Source organism: Dasypus novemcinctus, chromosome 21 (genome assembly GCF_030445035.2).
Source record: "Dasypus novemcinctus isolate mDasNov1 chromosome 21, mDasNov1.1.hap2, whole genome shotgun sequence".
NCBI lineage: Eukaryota > Metazoa > Chordata > Mammalia > Cingulata > Dasypodidae > Dasypus > Dasypus novemcinctus.
The window spans coordinates 16,093,306-16,105,099 of record NC_080693.1 but is presented as its reverse complement, the minus strand read 5'-3'; the positions used below and the strand labels follow the sequence as shown (position 1 = coordinate 16,105,099).

At 48.8% G+C, this 11,794-nt stretch overlaps 1 protein-coding gene across 8 annotated transcripts in view; it reads right to left on the bottom strand.

Moving 5' to 3' along the window:
• Positions 1-851: 851 nt before the first annotated feature.
• The window catches only part of SPECC1 (sperm antigen with calponin homology and coiled-coil domains 1), a 301,574-nt gene continuing 290,631 nt past the window's right edge, over positions 852-11,794 (bottom strand). For all 8 annotated transcript variants that reach the window (XM_012523888.4, XM_012523964.4, XM_012523907.4 and 5 more), the window contains one exon: positions 852-4,272. In XM_012523888.4, the coding sequence (XP_012379342.2) occupies positions 4,183-4,272 (90 nt within the window). In that variant the 3' untranslated portion in view covers positions 852-4,182. The remainder of the gene's footprint in view (positions 4,273-11,794) is intronic.

Here is an 11,794-nt window from a genome sequence, read left to right as displayed (position 1 = left end):
GCAGCCGGGGGCGTCAGGCATGTGGGTGCGTGTGCACGGGCTGTGCACGCTGGGCAGCCGGGGGCGTCAGGCGTGTGGGTGCGTGTGCACGGGCTGTGCACGCCGGGCAGCCGAGGAGGCGGGGGGCGTCAGGCGTGTGGGTGCGTGTGCAGGGGCTGTGCACGCCGGGCAGCTGAGGAGGCGGGGTGTGTCAGGCGTGTGCGTGCGTGTGCACGGGCTGTGCACGCCGGGCAGCTGAGGAGGCGGGAGGCGTCACAGCCTCTCCCAGCCTGGCTCAGCGCCGGTAAGCGGTAAGCCGGGGAGGCTCCCCGACAGGAGGGGGATGCCAAGGGCCCTGGCTGCAGCCTTCCGCCTCCTCTCACAACCAGGGCTGGTCGCCTGGCCTCCAGCAGCGAAAGGTGGGCTCCAAGGAGAAGAGCGGCCATGGAACAAGTACCCTGGGCATACTCGGGTCAAGACACAGGACAGGGTGGTGGTGGATGCAGCTCAGTGGTTGAGCGCCTGCTTCCCATGTGCAAGGCCTTGGGTTCAATCTCTGGAATCTCCTAAAAAAACAAAACACACTGGAACCCCACATCAGTTAAAATGTGTGTTCTCTCTGCCTCCTTGATTCTGGCATAGTTGCCTTCGCTTACCACCTAGGATCTCATCGGAGGTTAAGCACACGGTTTGCACAGCTCCTCATATCCCGTGTGGGCCCCGAAGGGTGACGCAGGCGAGAGCGGCTGTGGTGGGGACCGTGGTCTGACAGGGAGCGTATGTGCGGAGGTGCCAGTGTGAAAAGACTGGACGCTAGCTTGGGCACATGGGGAAGACACTGCAGCTGTCACTGGGAAAAATTCATCATCAGACAGAAACAAAATATATTTATTAGAAACAGGACCCATACATACGTCGCACACGCTCATGTTAACAGTTACAGACATCCCCGCGAGTGTGTCCTCTGCTGACAGTGCCGGGAACACTCCAGTGTGCCGTGGACACGAGGCTAGAGGCACAGCCACTGCACCCAGCTCACGTGGTTAACGTTAGTGAGCTGCTCGGGTGGTACCGATTCAGCCAAACTCTAACCTGGGTCAGGGAAGTGGAACACCTGGTGACCTTGGGCAAATGTGGATATTAAAAATACTTTTTATAAAAGTTGCTAGGTTATATCCTGGACGGCGGGTCATCGGCAGTTCATCTCAAAGTGGCCCCCAGCTCTGGAATGGATTTGGCAAGTGGACTTGTGCTGGACGAGCCTGTCCTTGGCTTCACGTTCCCGTGAAATGACTGGCCGTGGGGTGGGCCCCAGGGTGGCCCGGGAGAAACCCTCCGGAAGCTTCTGCCGGGCTGGGCAGAGAACGCTAAAGTCACAGTTAGATGGGGAATCACTTTGGGAAGTATTTTTCGTCTAATATGTACAGCATCTACTTTGAATGGCCTCTACCAAAGCTAGAAAACAAGGGAATGAAGAAGGTCCACAAAGACTAACTTTGCTTCTGAAGTGAGAGGAACAGGGGTGGGGAGAAGAAAGTGTGAATTTGCCCAGTTCTTCAGGAAGTCATCCCAGAGGGGCAGGGGCCGCCACGCTATTATCGGGCACTAAAATTCAAGCCGCAGTGCCAAGCACTGGGGGCCTCTCTTCACATCTTTAAAAAAAAAACGCCACTCTTCTGGGTCTCGCATTTTGCAGCTGCTAAGGAAAAACTGTGTTTTTCTTTAAAAAAGAAAAGAAAAAAGGATCGGCACACCGCCCAAATAATTTTCAATGAGGAAGAAAAGGAAGCTGGCTTTAGCAAACTTAGATATTGCAGCCTCTGACGGCCTCAGGATAGAAAGTGCGGAATGATCCAATGGGCCAAGTAGAAGAAAGTATCAGATGCTGTACCTTGTTTTATCAGTTCATCAAACTTTCACAGTTACCTTGTGCTCTGAGCTCTAAAATTCAGTTAGGAGCCCTGCGCGGGTTGAAGCAGCCCAGGCCGGGTGGGGGGGGACACCCACAAACACACTGCCTCTCCAGGACTGCGCCCCTGACCGGTAGCCCGGCTGGCGTCGGCCACCCCCACTCCTGTTTCTAGGACTAGGGTGCACTTCCTTTGACACACGAGTGCCCACTGCCGAAGAGAACAGAAGCCGAAGAACTTAAGTTACCAAAAAAACTAGGCTATTAATAAATTGCACACGGGCCCAGCCTCGGAGGAAGGAAACCGGCCACTCCAACACGCAGCCCTGGAGCCTGTGGCTCATCTTTATCGCTAATCACTACAAACAGCCCCGGGGACCCTCACGGTGGGAGGCGCTGAGACCCCGGAATGCCGAACACCCCCTCCAGGCTCCCCAGGATCTCAGCTGTCATCCCCGGTTGACACCCACTGCCTGGGACCCCGTGTTAACGCAGAGCAGACTCAGGGAGCTCGCGAGAGTGTCAGGAGGGGGACAAAAGACCGCTGTGGAAAGCGGCGACTAATCACTTTCCTTTGGATGGAAGCAGAATCACGGGAAAGAGCGAGTTAAATGTGTTCAGGTGGTGCCTGGAGCTGCCGCTTGCCAACAAAGGGCCCAGTTATGGAATCTTCACTTTCTGAAAGGCGGCTCTGAAAGGAGAGCTTTAAAAAAGGTCTGTAGAAAAAAAAATTAAAATAAAAAATAAGACAAAAGAAAAACATTTAAAAAGAAAAAACATAAAACTGAAAAAAAAAAAGTCCATCCTTGATCCCACCTCCCTGATGTGCTGAAGCCACCCACTTGGGAAGGGCAGGGAAGAGGCAGGGCAGGCACGCGCAGCCTGGGGCAGGGGTGGGGGGCCTCCAGCAGGACCCCTCCTCTCCCAGTAGCGCTTCCAGGACCCCCTTGGCTCAGATCAGCAGTCACAGGGCTCCTTACACACCGGGGACAGTTAACGGCAGGGTCCTAACTCGGGGCTCGCCGTAAGGGCATCCTTCCCCAGGCAGGCACCGTGCAGCACTGCTCGGCACTTACGGGTCGCCTGAACCGCCCTCGCGCGCCGTGCGGCCTGCAGCTGCCCAGCGAGATGCCCAGAGCCCCCGCCTGGTAGCCGAGCACCTTCAGAAGCCTGGGCCGTGGGTGTCAGATGCCCTTGGGTACCTGCTAGGATGCTGGAGAAAACCACGTTTCCCGTGTTCAGTTATAAATGGGGCCCATCACCGCTCGCTCCTAAGGGCTGCTGCTTCTTTTGCTTTTGCCATGGAAACCAAAAGAGGCCTGAAGAAGTGCTCAAAAGTCCATCGGCCTGAAATTAATTTAGGTTTGCTACCAGCCTGGGATCCCAAGCAATAAACATCCTCAGCTGGTTTAACTGTGTAAGAGCATAAAGACAGACAGACAGACACGAGTGACTTCCGTTCAGTCCGGCGTGTTGACGAACCTGTGTGTGACCAGGAGGCAGGACAAAAGGCAGCAGGCGGACAGACGCTGCGGGTTCCCTTCTCGCAGGTAAAGGGCCAACTGAGGGGTCCCACCTGTGTGGGTGGCAGCCGCCCCCCACCCAGACACCACCCAGGTAGGGCGCCCATCTCCACCGGCCCCCTTCTGGGGCGTTTGGACCTGTCACTCGGGCTCATTTGCATTCGTGCATCTGTTCCTTTTCTTCCAAATAATCACGTACGTGACCGTGAGATTGAAAAAAAAAAAGAATGTAATCAAGGTCTAGTGTTCAAATTGTTACCTAGGACCTGAGGACAGTCCCCCAGAATGCAGCGGGCTGTCCCTGCGCTCCTGTTTCCAGGCTGCTCCCTTACTTTGTGTGTTTTGTGGAGTGTTTTATATCTGGGGGCAGGTTAGCAAGGACAAACCTTTTATGAAGGCAAAAACCGGGTATTTTTTTTTCAGGGAAAAAAATTACTGACGTGGAAATGCCGTTTGTGGGGCCCAGGCGACAGGCTCTGAGACTCCAGGCAGGTCACAGTGTGGAGTGACCACGGTGAGGGGAGAGGCGGCGGCGGGGTCCGGGTGGGAGCCAGCCTGGGCGCGGCCCTGCGCACCTGGAAGGAGGCCAGGGGCCTGGCAGGGAACCCTCTCCACACGCAGCCCCAGCGCCCTCGGGGGCACCACGCCTGGTTCCGATGGGCCGGCGGGTCCGCTTGGCTGGAGCTGGCTGGCGGTCCCCAAGGCGCCTCCCTCTGAAACGCGGGCGCCGGGGCGCGAGGCGACGGGCTCCAGGGCAGCTGGCGTCCGGGGTTACGTCTCGAAGTACTTGTAGATCTGGGCCACGTACTGCATCACGCTCTGCCAGTCCGGACGGTCGGTGTAGAGCATCTCGCTGAGCTCCTGCAGAGGGGGGAGAGGTCACCGGGGGATCAGGCGAGGGGGCGCGCGCTCCCGGGCCGGGGCCTCCCCCCGGGAGGGCCTCCACGTGCGCGCACGGAAAGGGCAACGCGCTGGGCTAGGAGGGAAGCCTGCGGCAGGGACAAGCCCAGAGTGACCAGGCGACACGCATCGTCGGACTCCACCCCCGTCAAGTATCTGAACAGGCACATTCACAAAGAGAAAAAGCGGATTAGAGGTTTCCGGTGGGGAGAGAATTCTTCGGTGAGGAGGGAGCTCCTGCGTGGGTGATGACAAAACTTTGGCCGTGGAAGGTGGTACGGTGGCCCAACACTGTGAATGCAATTAATGCCATGGAACTGTACACTTAAAATGTCCAAGTTCTGTACTCTGTTGTTCTCAGGATAAAACGTTAATTGTTTCTTCCTTTATTTAGAAGATTTGGTTGCTTACGAAAAGCGTTAAGACATCACCTCCTACCTCTTTCATTTTTTAACAGCATTAGAAAGTTTTGAAAAGAGAAAGCCACCCGTCATTCCACTATCATAAAATGATTTCCAATTTTCTACATTCCGTTCAAATGTGCACCTCGGTACCCCATACTTCTATCACGATGTACGCTGTGCTTTTCTATTTTTTAACTTTTTTTTTTTGTTGCCCTCCTTAAACTCCTTTACCAATCACTGCCTTCTCTCTTTTTTGGAAAAAATTTGAGAGGTTGTGACTTTATAATACAATCATGCATACCATAACAGGATTCCTGTATATTGCCCTTACTCAGCATTATTCCTGGCAGTTTTCCATGGAGCTGTGTGTTTTGCTAGCTGTGTTTTTTTTTTTTTTTTTTTTTTTTTGCCTTTTTCAGGAGGTACCAGGGATTGAACCTGGGATCCTGCACATGGGAAGGAGGCGCTCAGCTGCTGAGCTGCACCTGCTCCTCGCTGGCTGTCACTTTAGCACCTGCACAGGGAACTGCTGTCCCGTCACTGGCATAATGGCTTCCTACTGTTTGGTGCATAATTTAGTAGTTTATGTTCCAGTTCTTCACAATTACAGATTTTGCAATAATATCCTTGTGCAGTGTTGTTTTCTTCCATTGGATTATTTCCTTAAGATAAATTTCCAAGGATGGGATTACTACAAAAGCCCTGAGCCAACTGAAATGCAATAAATATTTTACCAGCATTAAGTGTTACCATTTAAGAGTTCTTTCCCCCCTAATTTAGTGAGTGGCGAGCAAGAACAAGGTACAGGCTGGAAAGTGACAGGCTGAGAGCCGGGTGCCAGGTAGAGCACTGGGTCAATCGTTCTGGGAATCTGTGCTACTGAACATATTTAACAGCTAACTTTGACACTGAATTTGGATTCTTCTGTGGTCATAAGAGAATAGTGCGTGTCTCAGTTTGCCAGGGCTGCTATGACAATACCACACACCAGTTGGCTTAAAGCACCAGGATTTCATTGGCTCCCGGCTTTGGAGGCCAGAAGTCTAAAACAAGCTCCCGACAGGCCATGCTTTCCCCCCGCATTTGCAGGGTTCTGGCGCTGGCTTGCAAAATTGTTGGGGTTCCTTGGTTCGCACATTGCAGCTCTGTCTCCGTGGGCTCCCCTAAGCCCTTCCCTGATACCTGGCATGTACTGGCTGAATGAATCTGCATTTCCTCCGCCTTCTAAGGACTCCGGTGACCTGGCTGGAGGCCACCTGATTCATTTTGGCCTCATCTCAACAGGATCTTCGAAAAGCCTCTCCACAAATGAGCCCACACCTTCACTACTGATAGCATCCTCACAGGTCCTACTTACGAATGGGCGCACGCCCACAGGAACCCAGACGAAGACGGGAACACGACTTTGGTGGGGACAGGATTCAGTCCTTGCAGTGGGAACGAACCCTGGGGCAAAGCCAGAGGAGGAGACGTAGTGGAAAAGAAGGCTGACCGTGGCACACCTGCCACTGAGCCATGCGAGAACTAGCTGGGGCTGTCAGCAGGTCACTAACCCAGTCACAACAACATCTAAACATACTTTTCTGATTTTGTGCCCTGGTTATCCTTAACAGTGATCCGCATCAACATTAGTCATGGAAAGAGGGTGGGAGAGGAGCCGGTGGACCACTCCACACTGATGTACCTAGAGTAATTTAAAAAGGGAAACAAAGAAGGATAAAAAGTCTCCTACTTCTGGGAGCGGGTGTAGCTCAGTGGTTGAATGCCTGCTTCCCATGTATGAGGTCCTGGGTTCAATCTCTGGTACTTCCTTGAAAAAAAAAGTCTCCTACCTAGAATACTGAATTTGGATTGTGCACCCAGACTGATGCATGATGTGGTACAATTCTTGTAACAGGAGGGTTGCTAATAAAACAAGACAGAAGAGAAGTAATAAAGAATTGAACATGATATTTAGGAAGTAGGTGAGCTTGGACAGAGGAAGGAATGCTTACAAACTCAGGAGAGATGGAAAACTTTCCTTTATAGGATGGGAAGGATGTATCTTTAATCTTAGAGAAGTTTCAAAAGTCCAATCAACATTCATAATTTTACTCAGAATATATATACACCTTAGCCTAACAATAATTAAACGTATTTTGGTTCACTGTCAGCATCACATTTGAACAGGTTTGAAGAACTAATTCAGCACATTTCACGAGAAAACAGAGTATGTGACATTAATAGAAATCTGATAATGCATGGCATTTGTTTGAATTAGTAGTTTAAAATCTTCCAAAAATAAAACACCAGGGAAACGGATGTGGCTCAAACGAATTCCCGGGGCCTCCTGCTAAGGGGAGCTGGCTGGCGCAGAGAGCTGGTCCACGCAGAGCACTGCCCCATGTGGGAGTGCTGTCCTGCACGGGAAAGCCGCCCCATGCAGGAGTGCTGGCCGTTGTAGCAAGATGACGCAACAAGAGACACAGAGGAGAGACAATGAGAAGACGTAGCAGAACAGGTTGCTGAGGTGGTGCAAGAGAATGACCGCCTCTCTCCTACTCCGGAAGGTCCCGGGATCGGTTCCTGGAGCCGCCTAGTGAGAATACAAGCAGACACAGAAAAGAATGCGCAGTGAATGGACACAGAGAGCAGACAGCGAGGGAGTGGGGGTGGGGGAGAGAGATAAATAAAAATAAATCTTAAAAAAAAAAAACACCAGGCCCAGATGATTTCACTGGTGAATTCTACCAAATACCTAATGAAGAAAAAATACCAATTCTACACCATCTTTTCCAGAAAATAGGTGAGGAGGAAAGTCAGCATTACCCCAATACCAAAGAGACGAAGACCTTACAACAAAATTCTAGACCAAGTTCTCATATGAACAGAAACCCCCAAATTCTTAAATATTAGCAAACTGAACCCAGCAGTATATAGAAAGGATAACGCATCACAATCAAGTGGGGCTCATTCCAAGAATGCAAGCTGGTTCAAATTTGTAAACCAATCAATGTAATTCATCATATTAAACAGACTACACAAGAAAAACTGTATGATCATAACAGCTGCAGAAAAAATTAAAAAAAGCACGGGGGTCCAGGCCTGGGCTGCCTAAGCTCTCAGCCCGTGGCTGCCTACGTGACTTAGACAGAAGCTGAAGGTCACCAGCCTCCCGGGAGGGGACAGAACGTGTAGATGGTACTGTAAACCAAACGTCCTCACGCTAAAACCTCACTCCTGTGACGTCACCACCAGACCGCATGTGCGCCTCATGAGACCCGCGCAGGAACACTGTTCCCACACCCTGTGGGGTGTCCTTGTTGCCCTTCACATCATCCCTCATCCCCATCTTTCTGCAAGGCATGTATTCAGCCTCTGAACTACCACCATCAGAGAGCCGCTCCTGTGCTCAAGTCCCAATAAAGCTTGCGTCTGATTTTGTGCGCAGTGGGTGTTTTGGTCTCATGGCTGCACCAACTCATGCCCTTCAGGCGGTGGGTTGGAACAACTGGTGAGTCACGAGCCAGGAGACCAAAGGACTGCTGGCAGTCGTGGATGCGAGCTCAGGGACAGGAGAATTCTGCCTCTGATGCAGAGTAATAAAGGTGGTGCTAAGGGGACAAGCTGAATGGTCCCTTTTGAAGGGCCCCTCACCCCGAAGAACTGTGGCGATCAAATGGTACAAACTCCTGGGGGGACATCGGGAAATTACTGCTACAATTAAGGAAGTAGTAAGAGGAGGGATACTAACTACCCACAGTCCTGTCGATGGTCCCGAATGACCAGTACAAGAGCCTGATGGAACATGGCGTGTGACAGATTATCATGAATTAAAGAAACACCACCACTGTATGCAGTGGCCCCAGACATGACTATTTATTCCAAGAAATTAGTACCTAGTTACGTCACTATTGCTTTGTTTCGGATCTTGCTAATGCTCTCTTAGGCTCTCCTTAGATGTGTCAAGCCAGCCCACATTCGCCTTCACGGGGGAAGGCCAGCAATGGGCTCTTCCCGGGCTTCCCCAAGGCTATGTGCACAGCTCCCCCGTCTGCCGTGGCCTGGTGGCACAGGACCTGGTCGGTGGAAGGAACCTGTGGCGGGAAACCCATTTCATTATACTGAACTATGTTCACCAGTGATTGTCTTTCAGAATTAAAAGAAGTATTCAAAGACAATTGTATCTCATCTTGAAAGCCAGGGATGGGCAATTAGTCGGACAAGCTGCAAGGCCCCAGCTGCTCTGTCAAATTCTTGTCTGGCTGGGTAAGTCAGAAGCTGTACCTTCTGCTGTAACGGATAAAGTATAATGTTTTCCCAAACTCCAAAACAGTTAATGGCCTTTCTGGGGTTATTGGGGTACTGGAGACTGTTCATCCCTCATTTAGCTCAAATATTGAAACATAAAACTATATTCATTTGCCAATCTAGTAAGTTTAGCCAAAGCCTTTCAATTTGTGCATAGTCCAACATTTAGGATGTATGTACGTATGTATGTGGTATGTATGTATATATGTATGTATGTCTGCTTGTCTTCTATTTAGGCAACACAGGGAACTGATCCTGGGACCTTCTGGAGTGGAAGAGAGGAGCTCAACCTCTTGTGCCACCTCAGCTCCCTGGTCTGCTGCGTCTCGTATTGTCTCTCTTCAGTGTCTCTTTTTGTTGCATCATCTTGCTACACCAGCTCTCTGCATGGGCCAGCACGCCAGGCGGGGCAGCACTGCGTGGACCAGCTCTCTGCGCCAGCCAGCTCCCCTTAGCAGGAGGCCCCGGGAATTCGTTTGAGCCACATCTGCGTCCCCAACGTTTAAGATTTGAAGTCTTTTTTTTTTTTTTCCTTTCAAAAACCAGGCTTAAACTACATGGTCAAAGAAATCTGGTCTTGTTTTTCCATTTATTTTTTAAAGCAGAACAAAATTTTAAAGAAGCTTGTGAAGCAAACTGCAGAATCTGCCTAGAGTCAAAAAATTGTCCCCCATCTTTTTTATGACACAGTTTACTGTGAAATATAAATTCATGATACAATGACTCATTATAAAGCAAATATATCTAATTACAACACAGCAAAGAAAGGGCAGCTGTTGGCCTCCCAGAAGCCCCCTGGGCCCCTCCTGTTCACAGCCTGGCTCACCCCTCCCCCATCCCTCTAGCCAGGCATCATCCCTAACTTTTAAGATAATTACTTACTTGTTACTTTATATTAATAATTTTACTACCTAAACATGCCTTCCTAAGCACATTTTAGTTTTGCCTGTTTTTAAACATTATATAAATAGAATAATTTAATATGCATTCTTTTTGTGTTTTTAAATATGAAAAAAATATATTTATATAATGTTTTTATATAAAATATATTTTAAAGTAATTTTTAAATTTGGTAAGTTATAGATTTATAGAAAAACCATGCAGAAAATAGAGTTCCCATATATTCCCTCTATTAATAATACTTTGCATTAATTATTCGTATGGGACCTTAGTTATAACTGATGAAAAAATATAATTACACTATTAACTGTAGTCCATAATTTACATTGTTTCACTGTGTTGTACAGTCCTATGTTGTTGTTTTTTATATTTTTATTCTAGTAATATATATAACCTAAAATTTCCCCTTTTAGTAACATTCAGTGGTGTGAATTCCATTCACTCTGTTGTGCGACCGTCACCACCACCCATCACCAAAGACTTTCCATCACTCCAGGCAGAAATTCTGCACCAATTCAGCATTAACTCCCCATTCCCTCTCCCCACCTGGACCCCTGGTAACCTGTATTCTAGTTTCTGGCTCTATGAATCTGCTTATTCTAATTATTTCATATCAGTGAGAGCATAGAACACTTGTCCTTTTACATCCGGCTTCTTCCCTCCAGAGGATGTCTTCAGTGTTCACCCACATTGCAGCACAGACCAGAACTTCATTTTTATGGCAGAGTAATACTCCACCCTATGGGTGTACCACGTTTTGTTCATCCGTTCATCTGCTGACGGGCACTTGGGTTGCTTCCATATTCTGGTAACTGTGACTAACGCTGCTAGAGACACTGATGTGCAAATATCAGTTCTAGTCCCTGCTTTCAATTCTTTTGGGATATTCCTAAGAGCAGGAGAGCCAGGTCATACGGGAAATTCTACACTTCATTTTCTGAGTCAATATTAGGTTTTCAAGATTCAACTATGCTGTTATGTGGTGCAGAACTGTTCATTTTCACTGAGTGCAAATCTACAAAATAAGGTATGTACTGTTTCATCTATCCCGTTTTCTCCTTCCTCCAAGAGTTTAATTTAAAAAAAACAACTGTATATCCCTTGGAGACTGTGATCGGGAATTTAATTCGAGCATATTTATTTTAAAAATTTTAGTGTGGTAACACACATATATAACATAAAAACTGACATTTTAACCATTTTTATGTGTACAATTCAGAGGCATTAACCACGTTTAAAATGCCGGGCAACTTTCACCACATCCATTACTAAAACATCTCCATCACCCTGAGTAGAAACACGGTACCTATTTGGCAAGAGTTCCCTTGGTAATCTCCAATGCACTTTCTTTCTTTTTTCTATTTTTATTTTTTTTCAAAGATTTATTTTTTATTTATTTCTCTCCCCTTCCCCGCCCCCCCAGTTGTCTGCTCTCTGTGTCCATTTGCTGTGTGTTCTTCTGTGTCTGCTTGCATTCTTGTCAGGCAGCTCCAGGAAACTGTGTCTCTTTTTTGTTGTGTCATCTTGCTGCGTCAACTCTCCATGTGTGTGGCGTCACTCTGGGCAGTCTGTGCTTTTTTCACGCAGGAAAGCTCTCCTTGTGGAGCGCACTCCTTGTGCATGGGGCACCTCTACATGGGGGCACCCTGCATGGCACAGCACTCCTTGTGCTCAGCAGCAGTGCACGTGGGCCAGCTGCACACGGGTCAGGAGGCCTGGGTTTGAACCCTGGACCCTCCATATGGTAGATGGACGCTCTATCAGTTGAGCCAAGTCCACTTTCTATTTCTGTACTTTCTATCTCTATCAATTTGCTTACTCTAGATATTTGTATCAGTGGAGTTATACAATATGTGTCCTTTTGTGTCTGGCTTATGTCACTCAACTTA